A 14,829-nucleotide genomic window follows, 5' to 3' on the forward strand; every position below is an offset into this window, starting at 1 on the left:
ATATATATTGCAAATATTTTAAATCAATCAAACCATTTGTAATATCAAACGATTTAAAATATTTGTAAAAACACTAACAATAAGTAAAGTATATTATTTATGTTTATAGAAAAAATTTTAATGATTTATATACACAATTTTAATGATTTAATACACAAATAAATTTTAATGATTTATATACACAAAAATTTTAATGATCTATATACACAAATGAATCATAACATGTTAAATAATGTTATAGAACTTTATTGTATGTTTTAATAGTTGTTACAGATGAAAATTCTTTTCAATATATATGTACTAACATCTATACATACCCAGCAAGCAAAATGATGCAAACTTTGCGCAAAGTTTGCAGCAAACCAGAGCATGCCTTTACAGCAAAATTGTGACAAGGTGTGTCCGCAAAAAGCTTAGCTTTTGCTGGCAAGGCTTGTCGGAATAGTGTGATACACATTTTGCGCAAATAATAGAGCAAATCTTGCCGTGCACGGCATGAACAAATTTGTGGCAAGAATAGGGCAAACCTTGCCATGCACGATATGATAGCGCACGGGATGACAGCAAATTTATGGCAAGAATAGGGCAAACCTTGCCGTGCACGGCATGACAACAAATTTGTGGCAAGAATAGGGCAAACCTTGCCATGCATGATATAATAGCAAATTTGTAACAAGATCAGAACAAACCTTGCTGTGCATGGCGTGATAGGTGCATATCTTTGAAAGAGAGAATTATTGGATTTGGCAAAAGAAACATTTGTAACATTTTATTTAATACATACATACACAATTGCTATATAAAATAAAATTTTATCTATTAATCTATTAATTAAAATTTTATTAAATTGAATTAATAAATAAACTTCTGTAACTAATATAGAAGAATGAACCAATGCAGTGGGGGCTACTGTATATATGTATGTACACATATATATATATAATGTGTGTGTGAATATTAATATTATAAAATATGCATAATTATATAGATATAATCATATATGTATATATACATACATACACAGAGCATACAGAGCATATACCTGGACATTCCATGTGCACATGTGCACACGCATGCACATATACACACCTATAATTATACATATTTTAAATAATATTGATATCAATTACATTATAATATCTAAAAGAGATAAATCTAATTTTTTAAATATTACATATATCTTTTCAAGAAAAGATAAAAAAGAGCGCCAAGTCCACACATTCCCATTCAATAAATTATTGTACAAAAAGATGTTTATGTATATGATATATTAAAAAAGGTATTATAAAAAGAAGTGTTATTTTATTGTCTATAGTTCAAATCTGTCTTTCTTACAGAAAATTATGATATAAAAGAAAATGCGCCAAATGGGAATAAAAAATCGTTTCAACTTAGATTGTAATTTGTATCTTTCTTGCAAAAGTTATAATTACAGTGCCTTTTTTGATGTATTAAACTTTCTTTAACATCTTTTTGTATAATAATTTTTTGAAGGGACGCGTGTGAATATGGCACTTTTTTTCGAAAAAATAATTTTTACAAGATTATATCAACTTTTTTTAGTGAGATTTATACATGAATCGTTTAATTGAAAACATCTTTTCTTTTTTTATCTTATTTAGATTATTAAATCTTAATAACACATAAAATTATCAGGTTTCTAATAGGTTTAATTGATGGCTTTAGTTCATATTGTATAGAAAAAAGAGAAAAAGAAATTTAATCGATATATAAATTATACTCCTCAGAACATAAAAATGATTCTTATTAATTTGGCAGCCCTACCACGAAGAATTAGGTTCGGATATATTACATAATTAAGTGCTAATTAAAATGTTTCCAAATGTCATGGAATCCATCATATCATGCCCTTCATTACATACACTGTAAAAAAAAGTACGTAAAGTTACATAAATAATGAGTTTAATGATTACACTATTAGCAATGGAAATATATAAATTCATGTCCTTTTACAAAAATTAGTTTTTTTACTCTTTGTTATGAAAATACTTCTTTATATTTGACGAAAAATTACAAGATTAAAAGCGTATAATTTATAGATTTTATAAATGTACAATTTTTTTGTAATATTATATAGCATACGATAATATTACACAGCATATGATAAATTCATACATTATAGTTGTATTTTTACTTAAGTATATATTATACAAATAAAAAAAAAATAATTATGAACAGTCGTATGTAACTCATTCATCTTATTTACGTTGCAGCATAAATTTCAAATTAAGAATGGTCTCTTGGTGAAACAATTCAAACTTTGCACTAAAATTTATTTTTATGCATATTTTTATGCACTATTTATTATTACAAGAACATTTCTACAAATCTATTTTTAATATGTAATTTTACTTGTGCAAGCTGCTTACTTACCATATAAGATAATAATTTTATCTACGAGATATAAATTTACTGATGTATGTAAATATACATTTTAATTAATATATGGTCCCAATATTACTATAATAGTTGTAATTTCACATTTCAAGAAGTTTTTTTACAGTGTATACCCCTGTTTATTACTTGGAGCCTATATTATTTGCTCATTTCGAAGAGTATTGCATTGATATCTAGCCTTATGCGAGAAATGGTGGGGAATTTTACTATATACTAGAGGAGTCTTGTGAATGGCCATGTACAATCTATCAGGAGTCCGGCTAATCTTGTCATCTCCTCTGAGAGTTTTTTGCGATTGTTTGCCCAACATTCATAGTCTAGCCTCTATCTGGCAAGAGAATAAGATCATCATATCTTTGTAATCACCGTAGCGCAGACTTCTCTGTAGCGATCAACACTGCATTCATTGAGCAAAATTGCAACATTGCACTAGAATCGTATACTATATTATTATGTTAAAAGTGTAAGGTGTGAGATCTGAATAGCTCAATAGTAAGAGCAGTTGCCCAGAAAGCGAAAGACTCGGGTTCAATTCCTGATTCAGCCATTCGCACTCACATATTTTTTTAGTTTACAAATATATTTTCTAGAGATTATTTGTTAGACTGAAAAAATATGCAAATGCTTTACGCAAATCAGTATCTCTGCCACAGCTACAAACATATCTAGACTTGTGCTACCCTCCACTACATACATCCCTGTTTATTACTTGGACATATAAGTAATCTGCTAGTTTAGGAATAAATAATAAAATATGTATCTACAATCCAAATTTAAAATACTCCATGTCAAAAAAATATATTTTTATAAATATGTTTGGCTAATTATTTCATAGAAAATTAGATGAAAATTTCTAGATGAGAATTTCTACCTTTGTTAAAATCATAATTTTTGATATCTTAATCTTTCTTTTCTTAAGACCTTACTCATTTATTTAATAGGATACCTTTTTAGAAGGATTAATTTATTTAGTAGGATACTAAAAAGCTTTAAAAATTACTTTTTTTAAAAGAATTTTTTTTTTTTCTATCTTGTTACATAACATTATCTTTCAAATTAGTATTGTGATTCAGTACAAATATTGCCGTTTCAGATCTCTCAACATTCTTTTTCCAGGTTTTTGAGGTCTCCAATAATTTTTTCTATTATCATTAACATTTCTTCTTTGAATTTTAAATGGTTTTGCTTCCTCTAGAGAAAGCTTTGTTTTCGTGAAAACATTTTTTTTTGTTGAGATTTTGCTGCCAATGTGTTCAGAATGTACTAAAATGTCGAAAAATCACATTTTTTTAAAATGTCCGTATGTGTGTATGTACGTATGTATGTGCACCAAAACGCCGTGGTTGCTCTAACTTTCGCAAATTTTGAGATATCGAGCTAAATCTTTTTACATGAAGACCGTCATTAAAAGATGGTTGGTATTGAATTTGGCTGGAACTCGGTGAAGGGGTTTTTATAAAATTTCGAATTTTTTGAGACATGTTTGTACACGCTGTAACTTTCATTTTAAGATATCTTCCTCTATAAGGAAGCCAAAATTGAAAAACTCGTTTGCTTTAAGAAGCTTAAACTTTGTGAGCGAAATAAAATGATGAGGAAGCAATGTGCAAGTTTTTAATTTGCACAATTTTCATCTTGTTTTTCATTCCTTTTGGGGGTTAAAAATTGCTTTTTTTTAACATAGTTCTTTATGATGTTACTTCTTTTGTTAATTTTGACAACAATAATCTTATTTTTTATTTTTCTTACATTATTTTATTATAAATATCCAGAAAGAGAGAGAGGCTATGCAACAATTTATATTTTCTAAAAGATCTTCTTGAAATACGAATACATATAAAACATTATACATGATATAAAAGAAAAAAAAATATATATATATAATATTATACAGGGTGCTCCCGGGTTAAATGGCCAAACTTGAAATATGAATGTAGGATTCCAAAACAAAAAAAAAATTTCCTCTGGAAGTATGCTCGCAAACGTTTCGTTCAAGAGATATTGACTTCTTAAGTTACAGAACTATAGGAATGAATAATGCCAAAATGTCTTTTTTTAAAGACATTAACAGGCTTGTGTTTGCACTGTAAACAAAATTAAAACAAAATTAACAATCATTAAAACGGAGGATAGTGAGCGAAGAAGTTACAGACGTACAATATTAGTCAGCCACTCGTTCTCTCATCGATGGCTGCAATGCTTGTCTCCGAGCTGGAGGCCATCATTTTGAACAAAACATTTAATAATTAAATTTTGATTACTGTAAAACAATAAAGAGGATAAACCTAGATTATTTCGACATTATCCATTCTTATAGTTCTGTAACTTAAGAAGTTAATATCTCTTGAACGAAGTGTTTGCGAGCGTACCTCCAGAAAAAAATTATTTTTGTTTTGAAGTCCTAAATTCATATTTCAAATTTGGCCATTTAATCCGGGAGCACCCTGTATATATAATAATAAATTAATAAAACATTATTTGATGAATAGCCTTTAATGCGTGTTGGATTACACGAATTGTGTTTATCGAACTTTATTTAGTAATGATATCGAGATAACTATTAGTTTTGACAGACATAAAGTACATAGCTTCCAAAATCGCGATAGCTAGAGATTTGAGAGTGAGGATACCTTTTAATATTAAAAATGTCAGAACACTTTTTAGTGTTTCTTTTTTTGTGTTTTGTTCATCAAGAAATCTTATAAGCTACTGACCGTGTTAAAACACGATTGCGGCAAAGCATGCATCAAAGTGGCAGGCATTTCGAACACTTGTAAATTATTGCAGGCATCCACACATTTAAACGTTGTTCTCGAAACCAGTAAGAGATAATTGAATTAAGTTTTAGTAAAAGTTGTTCCTTTTTCAAAGCTCTATTAATATCCCACTCGATCCATGTTTCTATTTGAAATTTCAAAACTGATTCCAGTTGTACCTATTTCCGGTTTATCCTAAAAAATGGAACCATCATCAAAATGATTACTTTGGATGCTCATTAGTAATGAAATTTTTTTCCCAACTTCTTGTGACGTCACATTTTTGAGAAAAAAATGCTGGCATGGATGGTCTGAAACATCCGGTATATATTGTGTGTGTGTGTGTGTGCGTGTATGCGCGTGCGCGCGCGGGTGTGTGTGTACATACAGGGTGTCCCACCAAAAGTGGTCACCCTCTTTTATCTTTTAAACTAAAAGAGATAGACTATAACAAATATATATCAAATTAAATGGTTCAAACTGAACTCTATTGTGAGCATAGTAATTGCTTACAAAAGCTATTTGTGTTAATGAATGAAGAGTATGCTTAATTTTTTTATAACGAAATGTGGATATTTCGACACTATAAAAATTGTAACGCTGTTTGAAGGGAATATAACGATGTATGATTTAGTGTAAATGTTTTACATATTATACGAATTTTATCAGCGTAAAATATCGAGCGACGTCTACCTTTTCATTTTTGGTCCTGCGATATGGCCAACTTCTGACTCGAGTATTATGATAAAATGACAACATGAGATTCGTCAATCCACATACTTCTATATATATTTGTGCGTCATATTTGACTTCATATTTGACTTCTGTTTGTTAAATATAATCTACGCGCGTAATATGTTGAAAAGTGCACAATGTGATGTGTTCTATGACATGGCATGCTGCTCCTCGTGTAATTATTTGAAATATAAAAATTTCTAGTTTTATTCCATAGGATATTTATACGATACTGTGAAGCTAATTTTATTAGAAAAATTGAAAAAATCAAAGTAAAGTGATTTTAAAATATATCTCAATTTTGCTGACATTTTTTGATTTTTTGAAGATTAGAAAATGATAATTATTAAATTTTTACTAAATTTAGTATCCCAAAAAGTGTTTTCTTTTATTTATTTAAATAACAAAGACCATAAAATAGACTTTCGATTTCCTCAAAAAACTTATATTGAACCGCTTGGTATTCGGACCTCTTTATATTTCGGATACACGTCTATCCGTAATACAGATCTGCCAGTTGATGTGTAATTAAGCGAATATTTTTATTTCAAATAATTATATTTACTACATTAAAAATTGTTAATATTGGACAAAATCTTTGATTAAAATTACATAGAGCAATTAGGCATAAAGTTGCGTTCAAACCCGTTACCGTTTTACGTATTTCCTCCAATACATCTCTAGATAAATGTGATTATACTATGTGCATGTAAATGTGTATACGAATCCTACTATTCTTTTAACTGTCGAAGAAAATCGACATTCTATCTTAAGCAAGCCTATTTTTAAGATCGCCATCTTATTAAAAATCTTATAACTTCGTTAATTTTGCGACTTTTTAATTAAAATTTGGGAAATATTCTCCAAACATTATACTTTCAGAAAACGTAAGAAAAAATCGATTTTTTGCACTCTCTAAGTAAACCAACCTCTTAATTTAAATCAGATTTCTAAATTCCCTTTTTAAAATCTTATAATTTTTGTTTGATTTTTCCGCATATCGTTTTACAAATATTTTGCTAGGGCATTTATAAAATGAAACAGAAGATAGAAAAAAACTTGTGTATATATATATATATGCATGTGTGTGTATGTTGTATATACACACACACATAAATGATATTTATAATTTATACATAGACTATTTAAAATTTTCAAATTTTGTAAATTATATATTTAAAGTGTTAAATATAATTATTTTATAATGTTATTGAACGTTTTGTCTTTTACTTTTTTTAATTAAATTACTTTTTGTATTGGATTACATTTACATATATTTTGATACATCTATAACTATTTAACGAATTACATTAAACTGAATTCATACTTTTGATACTTTTGAATTAAACTGAATATTTAATATCCACAGATGATCTGTGCTAAATACTTTGTGTTCTCTTGAGTTATTCTTATTCATTTTCGCCAGAATTATCGTTATGTATTTGCGTAAAAAACAATAATAGTTGAGCAAGACAATAAGAAAGATCGCGTGAGATTGGGACTGGGCTGTAATGGATAGGTCAAACATCAATGGATGGGAAGAGTTCAAGCCCCGATGGGGGTCCATACACCCAGGGGTCAATCCCCGTTACACCATCATACAAGACTACAAAGGAACATCACAGACAGTGGAGACAATTGGAGAAGTCCGAACCAGAGCCGGCCATCTATTTAGGTCAGCATCACCAACGTCATTATTATCATGATCATTATCAGCAACAACAGCATTAATATGATCATTATCATTATCATAACTCCCATAAACACCACCAGGATTATATTATATTTATTATATTATTATACTAGTATTATATTATATTTTCGTATTCGAAAAAAAGCTGTCGTATAATGTTCGTTCAGGACATCTATAATATCAAAATTCAATCTGACAACTATTTTTTGTCTACATATTTTCATGTGTGTTTCTATATTTGTTGGTGCATTGCTCCTAAATCCTCGACGCTATGCTCCAGTCCCACTCCCGCGAGTCCGAATCTCTCTTCCTTCTCATCGTATAGCAACGAACAGTTTGAGCAACAAATTATTATGTTCATGGACTACCGTTGAAAAAATCAAGATCGATTTACCTGTAAATCATTTAAAAATGATTATGACTGCAATGAGATGATGATGATGATGGGGGGGGGAGGGCAAAGAGAGATGAGAAGAGAAAGAAGAGAAGATGATGAGATGATGCGAATTAAAATCAAGATCAAAATCATAGTGATAATTGACCAAATTCAGGTATCTATCCTGTCATTGTCGGCCAATTAGAGTATATCGCTCCTCTTCTTCCTCGACATAGCTTTGAAGCTTTATCTGCTTCATTATTTTATGCATCATGTATTGTTTAATGAATGGATCGTGTTTTTTTTGTGGTAGGCAAACAATTGAAAGATTGGAAAAAGACAGATTGTCTGAAATACCTGTTACGATTTATAGAATGAGAAAAGTTCGTCTGAAAAAGTAGCGAAATATAGACAGATAGAAAAAATAAAAAAACAATATACTTATAGTTTTAAACTGTGTCATACGAGGTATGGCTATTAAATAATCGAGAATTAGCGCTATAAATAGAACTTCATATAAAATATTGCACATTTTAACTTTTATCCTCTTCAATATACTCTCCTTCCCTGTCAATACGTCGTTGCATTCGGTTTTTCTCTTCTGTTAAAAATAATTTGGAAGTCTATTTTTGTTAAATCTTTTAACAAATAAATAGTTTTTGCTTTGATCGCCTTTTTAATGGATTCAAAGTCTTTTAACACACTTTAAATAAAAAAAATATTTCAAAGTTGCATATCTTAAGAACGAAAAGAAAGAACGCCACATTATTCAAAGCGTGTATTATTTAAGAATGCACCCTCTGCAATATGTGTGAAAAGGAAAATGATCTGTGATGTGTAAGTTGATATAGACATTTAGAATTATATTATAAAGTTATTTATAACATATATTTTGTTATACTTATATTATAAAGTTATAACATAAGTATGTAGGTAAGTTATAATACATATATATATAAGTATGCTACAAATTTGCATTTATTACCTTTACTAATTTTGAAATTGGAGTTTATTCATAATTACTGGTAAATGTGATAAATTGGAGAGAATGACTCATAAAAATTTATTAAATTTACTATAATCATTGGTAATTATGTATAATTGCCGGTAATTATATATAATTGTCAAATTATCAAATTTACAGTAACATATATAACATATACAGGGTGTCCGATATTGACTGTATCACTTCTCATGTGCAGATAAAGCTGGTGAAACCGAAGAAAAAAGTTCTTTACCATTTTGCGATTTTCGTAATAATTATTGAGAAATTAATTAAAAAAGATCGACCAATTCGTGCGAGTATAAGCGCGCAGCGAGAAGAGAACCCGAAAGTATGCGGTCGCTAGGCGCGCGATAAAAGTTTTGGGAGGAGCGCTCTACAAATGACAACGATTACGTACGAGCGATACATAATAAATGGATTCTAGCGTCTTAGCAAGCACATATCATGGGTTGTCCCTTTTTACTGCGCGCTCATATTCGCGCGTATTGGCTGATCTTTTTTAATTAATTTCTTAATAATTATTACGAGAATTACAAAATGGTAAACGACTTTTCTCCTCAATTTCACCTGCTCTAGCTGCACATGAGAAGTGATACGGTTAATATTAGACACCCTGTATATATGAATAAACCTGAAGAAAAAGGTGTTAACTGAGACCTAATGTACTATATATACAGGGTGTCCTAGACCACACGTACACCCATTTTCTTTCAAAAACTAAGCATTTTAGAGAAAAACGTTTTGAACAAAAATTGTATGGTTTTGAGGGAAACATAAGATGGTGTCATTGGTTTGACCTTGGATGGCATCGTTAAGGTCAAGTCAAGGACACCTTTAATTTCTGCAATAAAAAATAGGGGATTCCATTTAAGAAATTAAAGGTGTCCTTGATTTGACCTTAACAATGCCATTCAAGGTCAAACCAATGACACCATATTATGTTCCCCTCAAAACCATACAGTTTTTGTTCAAAACGTTTTTCTCTAAAATGCTTAGTTTTTGAAAGAAAAGGGGTGTACGGGTGGTCTAGGACACCCTGTATAATGGACGTTATTATTAAAATATACATTTCTAAGACTTCTTTTTTCTTATTACAGCTATATTGAATTAAGGCTGAATTAGAAGTAAGAAATTATACATTTTTCTTGCAAGATATGTCGAAATAAATTATTTTTTTGTTTACTTCATTCGCTTTTTATAATATAGATTGATAGAATATACCGAAGTTTCGTTTTCTAATAATTAGCATTAATAACTTATTTATATGTATTTTATATTTTCAGTAAATACGGATCTCTTATAGCAATTGATTAAAATTTACAGATATTTATTAATATACTAATTGACAAGTATCTTTGATATATTTTATCAATCTGTACTATCGAACACGAACGAGATGGCATATGAAAAAATAATTTATTTTGATGTATGCTGCGAAAAAAAAATTTATGATTTCTCGCTTCTAACATATCATAATTCAATGCATCAGTGAAGTATCAAAAACCTTAAAAAATTTTGTGATTTATGTGTTATATATTTAATAAGATCTTTTCTTTCAAATGCATATAAGAATTTTCTTTAAATGCAGATATATGTATACACGCATTTTGTGTTAGAACTTGTTTTAATTTATTAAGCATGTATGTAATGTAAAATATAAAGTGCTTAGTAGTAAAATATAAGTGCTTCTTACAAATATGTAAAAAGATAGTGCAGATAATTGTGGAAATGAACAAAAACACATAATTAATAATGTTTTTATGATGTTAATATACATACACACATGCACAGATTCATATATATGTATATTCGTTATATCCATATGCATGTATAGGAAGACTTAGCTATCTGATTAAATTAACGCATAAATTTTAATATTATATTAAAATTATGAGATACATAATGAGATATAGTAACAATAGAAAAACAATATAGTCTTCAAGATATTATTAAGATTTGTTTATGTACTTGCACACTCACACAAATATATGCAATTTTAAAAGTTTTTACAGAGAAATTACTACATTTATTAATGAAAAATTTTATTAGTTAAAAAAATTTCTTATATTTATGTATATCAAATATTATGCACAGAATTTTATACAAGTAATGAATGTTATATATTTTTGTAATAAAATATATTTTATAAATAAATGTTTATAGATCTGTTTACTCTTGACTGCATGATATACTTTATGTATGTCTTGCTTTTTGCTTATGGTATTAACGATAAATAAACTACTAGACTGTACTATTCCAATCTACTAGAATCAAAAAATTGTATGGAAATTATTTTTCCTTTATTTTACCATTTTGTATATCATATATTTAATAACGTTACTTGAAATTAAGTTCTTTATTATAATAAAAATACAAAAATGTTAAACATTTATATATGTTGGTAATATTTATATGCAGAGTTTAAGAAATATATTAATATTGTGAATTTATTCAATTTAATATTTACAATACTTATAAAGCCTATATGTTGTTGATATATGCTAAAAAATATATGTATATGAAAAGTTTAAAAGGAAGAATACACATATTTAATTAATTCTATAACTCTGCTTACAAAGTGACATATATCATAATTTCTTACTTAAAACAAAAATGGATTAATATTTAAAATTTACTAGGTGATTTGCCATCATATATTACTCGATTCCAGTGGGATATGGCTAAATATCCCATCAAACAATCTTTGAGAAACATCGCGGATATTATCAGTAAACAAGTGGGACAAATTGATGCTGATTTGAAAACTAAGTCTACAATGTATAATAATTTGAAAGGCAGCTTACAAAATCTTGAAAAAAAACAGACGTAAGTTTTATTTTGAAAAATATACTAATTGACAAATTATTAAGTGAACATATATTTAATTTGACACATTCTCAATAGGGGAAGTTTACTAACACGTAATTTAGCAGATTTAGTAAAAAAGGAACATTTTATCTTGGATAGTGAATATCTAACTACTTTGCTTGTAATTGTACCAAGGTGAGTAAATACATATACAGCCAAATTTCGGCACTATATTATAGATTTTAAGGCTATTATGTAAGGATTAAATGTTCATAATGTGAAAAATTGGTATTTATGTCTTATATTTTTAGATCCAATTTTCAGGATTGGTATAGTTGTTACGAAAAACTGACAGACATGATTGTACCACGTAGTACTCAACTTATTACTCAAGACTCAGAATATGGATTATTTACAATTACTTTATTTAAAAAAGTAATTGACGAATTTAAATTACATGCCCGTGAGAAAAAATTTATTGTACGAGATTTTACATATAATGAAGAAGAACTAGCAGCAGGTTTGTTGAAACTTTGAAATCTTACACGGTTTAGAAAACTAAAGTGAATATATCTATGTTATGTAAAGAATGAGATTTCTTTTATTTACATTATAGGAAAATATGAAATTACAAAGTTGGTTACTGATAAAAAGAAACAATTTGGACCCCTCGTTCGCTGGTTGAAAGTGAATTTTAGTGAATGTTTTTGTGCTTGGATCCATGTCAAAGCTTTACGTGTATTTGTTGAATCTGTTCTTAGGTACCATTAAATGTCTCGTATGAAATACAGTGATAATATTTAGTCAATTATAACATGTAATATAAATGATTTGTAGATATGGCTTACCTGTCAATTTCCAAGCGATATTATTGCATCCGCATAAGAAATGTGCGAGAAGATTACGTGACGTTTTAAATCAGCTTTATGCTCATTTAGATTCATCTGCTACAACAGCGCAACATAATCAAGATGTAAGTTATACAAATTATGTTATTACATTATATTGTTAGAATTAAATAAATTTAATTATAATTTTAAAACATTATTAAATTTCTTGTTATTATTTTTGTAAATACATATATGTCTATTTTAGATTAATTTTTTTGTGAAATAGATGTATATTTACAAAAACATTTTAATTTTAACAGAATGTGGATATACCAGGACTAGGTTTTGGCCAAAGCGATTATTTCCCATATGTTTATTATAAGATCAACGTAGATATGGTTGATAACAAGGTCTAATTATTAGAATTTACTTTTCTTTTCCCGAATATCACACTTCGATTTATTTGTGAACAATGGCACATCAAGAATCTAAGGCAGTGCGTACAAATTTCTCGTCCATATTAATACATAAAAGGATAATGCATTTCTAGAAACTTTTTTTTTAATCGTCATAAAGCCTTTTTCTGATAGAAATCGTTATTTTTAAAAATTATTAAAATATTGGCAGTATTATATTACAACCTATAATATTATTCAGAATTGTGCACAATAGTTTTTGCATTCCTTTATATATATTTTCTTCAAGTATTAAATACATATAAAAAAAGTAATTACATATAAAATTATGTATTATATATTACATAATAATGATAAAATTCTCAGGTAATTTTTATCACAATTACATATTTCTGAATTATATTTATGAATTAAATGTAACTATAATAATATAAATTATATTTGATAATTTATTGGATTTTATTCATTAACTTACTTTTTAATACTTGGAGCGCAATTTTGCACATTAGAAATTTATACCACTTCTAAAGAGTATTGCTACAATGTGTAATCCTATGTATTGATCTGTCATATACAGAGTTAAAATGTTGATTTTTTCAGTAAGAAATCAGGAGTTACACAGAGATATACGCCTTGTTATTATAAAAAATTCTATAAGAAACATTCATAAGTGTATCATATGAATATATTTAACGAAACAAATGTTATATTCGCAATTTAGAAAATAAATATCTTACTGTTGAATATATTAAAGCAAGTTTAGGCCCTGTGCACAATAGAGAAAATATTAGGAATAGGAATAAAATATTAAATATCAGGAGGAGCAATTTGGAATTATTTTACTTCAGACAAGGAAACGGGATGAATTAATTATTTCTAATTTTTATTTTTTTATTTCATTATGTGTTAATCCATTCCGTTCCCTTGTTTGGAGTAAAATAATTCAAAATTGCTCCCACTGATATTTAATATTTTATTCCTATTCCTAATATTTTCTCTATTGTGCGCAGAGCCTTATGTGTCATGTATTCTTAAAGTATTTTATTGTTTTAAATATATTTAGTAATTATGGAGAAATCATTTTCATATATGCGTATAATATATGAAGATTAGTTATATATGGTATAAAAAAGTGATTATCATACACATTATTGTTAAAGTCTATAAATTTCAATATATAGGGTGTATCGTAATATGTAGGATCCACTTCAGCAATGGATAGGAGACACAAAAACAATAAAAAAAGTTCATATAAACATGTGTCCCGTTTGACTTTGTTTCCGAGTTATAGTCATGTTTGTACTTAGTAATGTGAAACTACAGGAACTTAACGTTACAGGAAGCGCCCAAAATGATCACCTTCGGCTTGAATGCAAGGAAATGATTTAAAGAAACGATCCGTGTAGACCTTCTGCTGCATTACATTCGGCGAATCCATACATTAAATGCATGTCTGCCATTTCCTGGTTTGAATAATTTATTATCATAATAACCCCTAGAACAAGTTTAATGCACAGCACAATATCAACTGCTGTTATCAAGAGAATAAACTGGAATAATCCATAGAACATAATCAACAGGTCGAGAGATATAGAGTATTGCATACAAATAGTTCAGTGGAATCACTTGGCTATGAAATTCGGAAACAAGGTCAAATAGTTACTCTACTAGTAATAGTGGTCAACACATGTTTATATGAACTTTTTTCATTGTTTTTGTGTCTCCTGTCCACCGCTGAAGTGGGTCCCACATGTTATGGTATACCTCGTATTATATATTATTTGAATAAAA

General features: G+C 28.3%; 1 protein-coding gene across 4 annotated transcripts in view; it reads left to right on the plus strand.

Annotated features, from left to right (window-relative positions):
- LOC115242836 (V-type proton ATPase subunit C) overlaps nt 1–13,736 on the plus strand; it is a 26,340-nt gene extending 12,604 nt beyond the window's left edge. For 3 of the 4 annotated variants that reach the window (XM_029819380.1, XM_029819378.1, XM_029819381.1), the window contains 7 exons: nt 7,429–7,584; nt 11,624–11,810; nt 11,889–11,987; nt 12,104–12,312; nt 12,409–12,553; nt 12,630–12,765; nt 12,943–13,736. In XM_029819380.1, coding sequence (XP_029675240.1) covers nt 7,429–7,584; nt 11,624–11,810; nt 11,889–11,987; nt 12,104–12,312; nt 12,409–12,553; nt 12,630–12,765; nt 12,943–13,038 — 1,028 coding nt within the window. In that variant the 3' untranslated portion in view covers nt 13,039–13,736. The remainder of the gene's footprint in view (nt 1–7,428; nt 7,585–11,623; nt 11,811–11,888; nt 11,988–12,103; nt 12,313–12,408; nt 12,554–12,629; nt 12,766–12,942) is intronic. The other variant, XM_029819382.1, reaches the window with a different exon arrangement.
- The last annotated feature ends 1,093 nt before the right edge of the window (nt 13,737–14,829 follow it).

This window comes from Formica exsecta, unplaced genomic scaffold (assembly GCF_003651465.1).
Source record: "Formica exsecta isolate Colony F162 unplaced genomic scaffold, ASM365146v1 scaffold646, whole genome shotgun sequence".
NCBI classification, from domain to species: Eukaryota; Metazoa; Arthropoda; class Insecta; order Hymenoptera; family Formicidae; genus Formica; species Formica exsecta.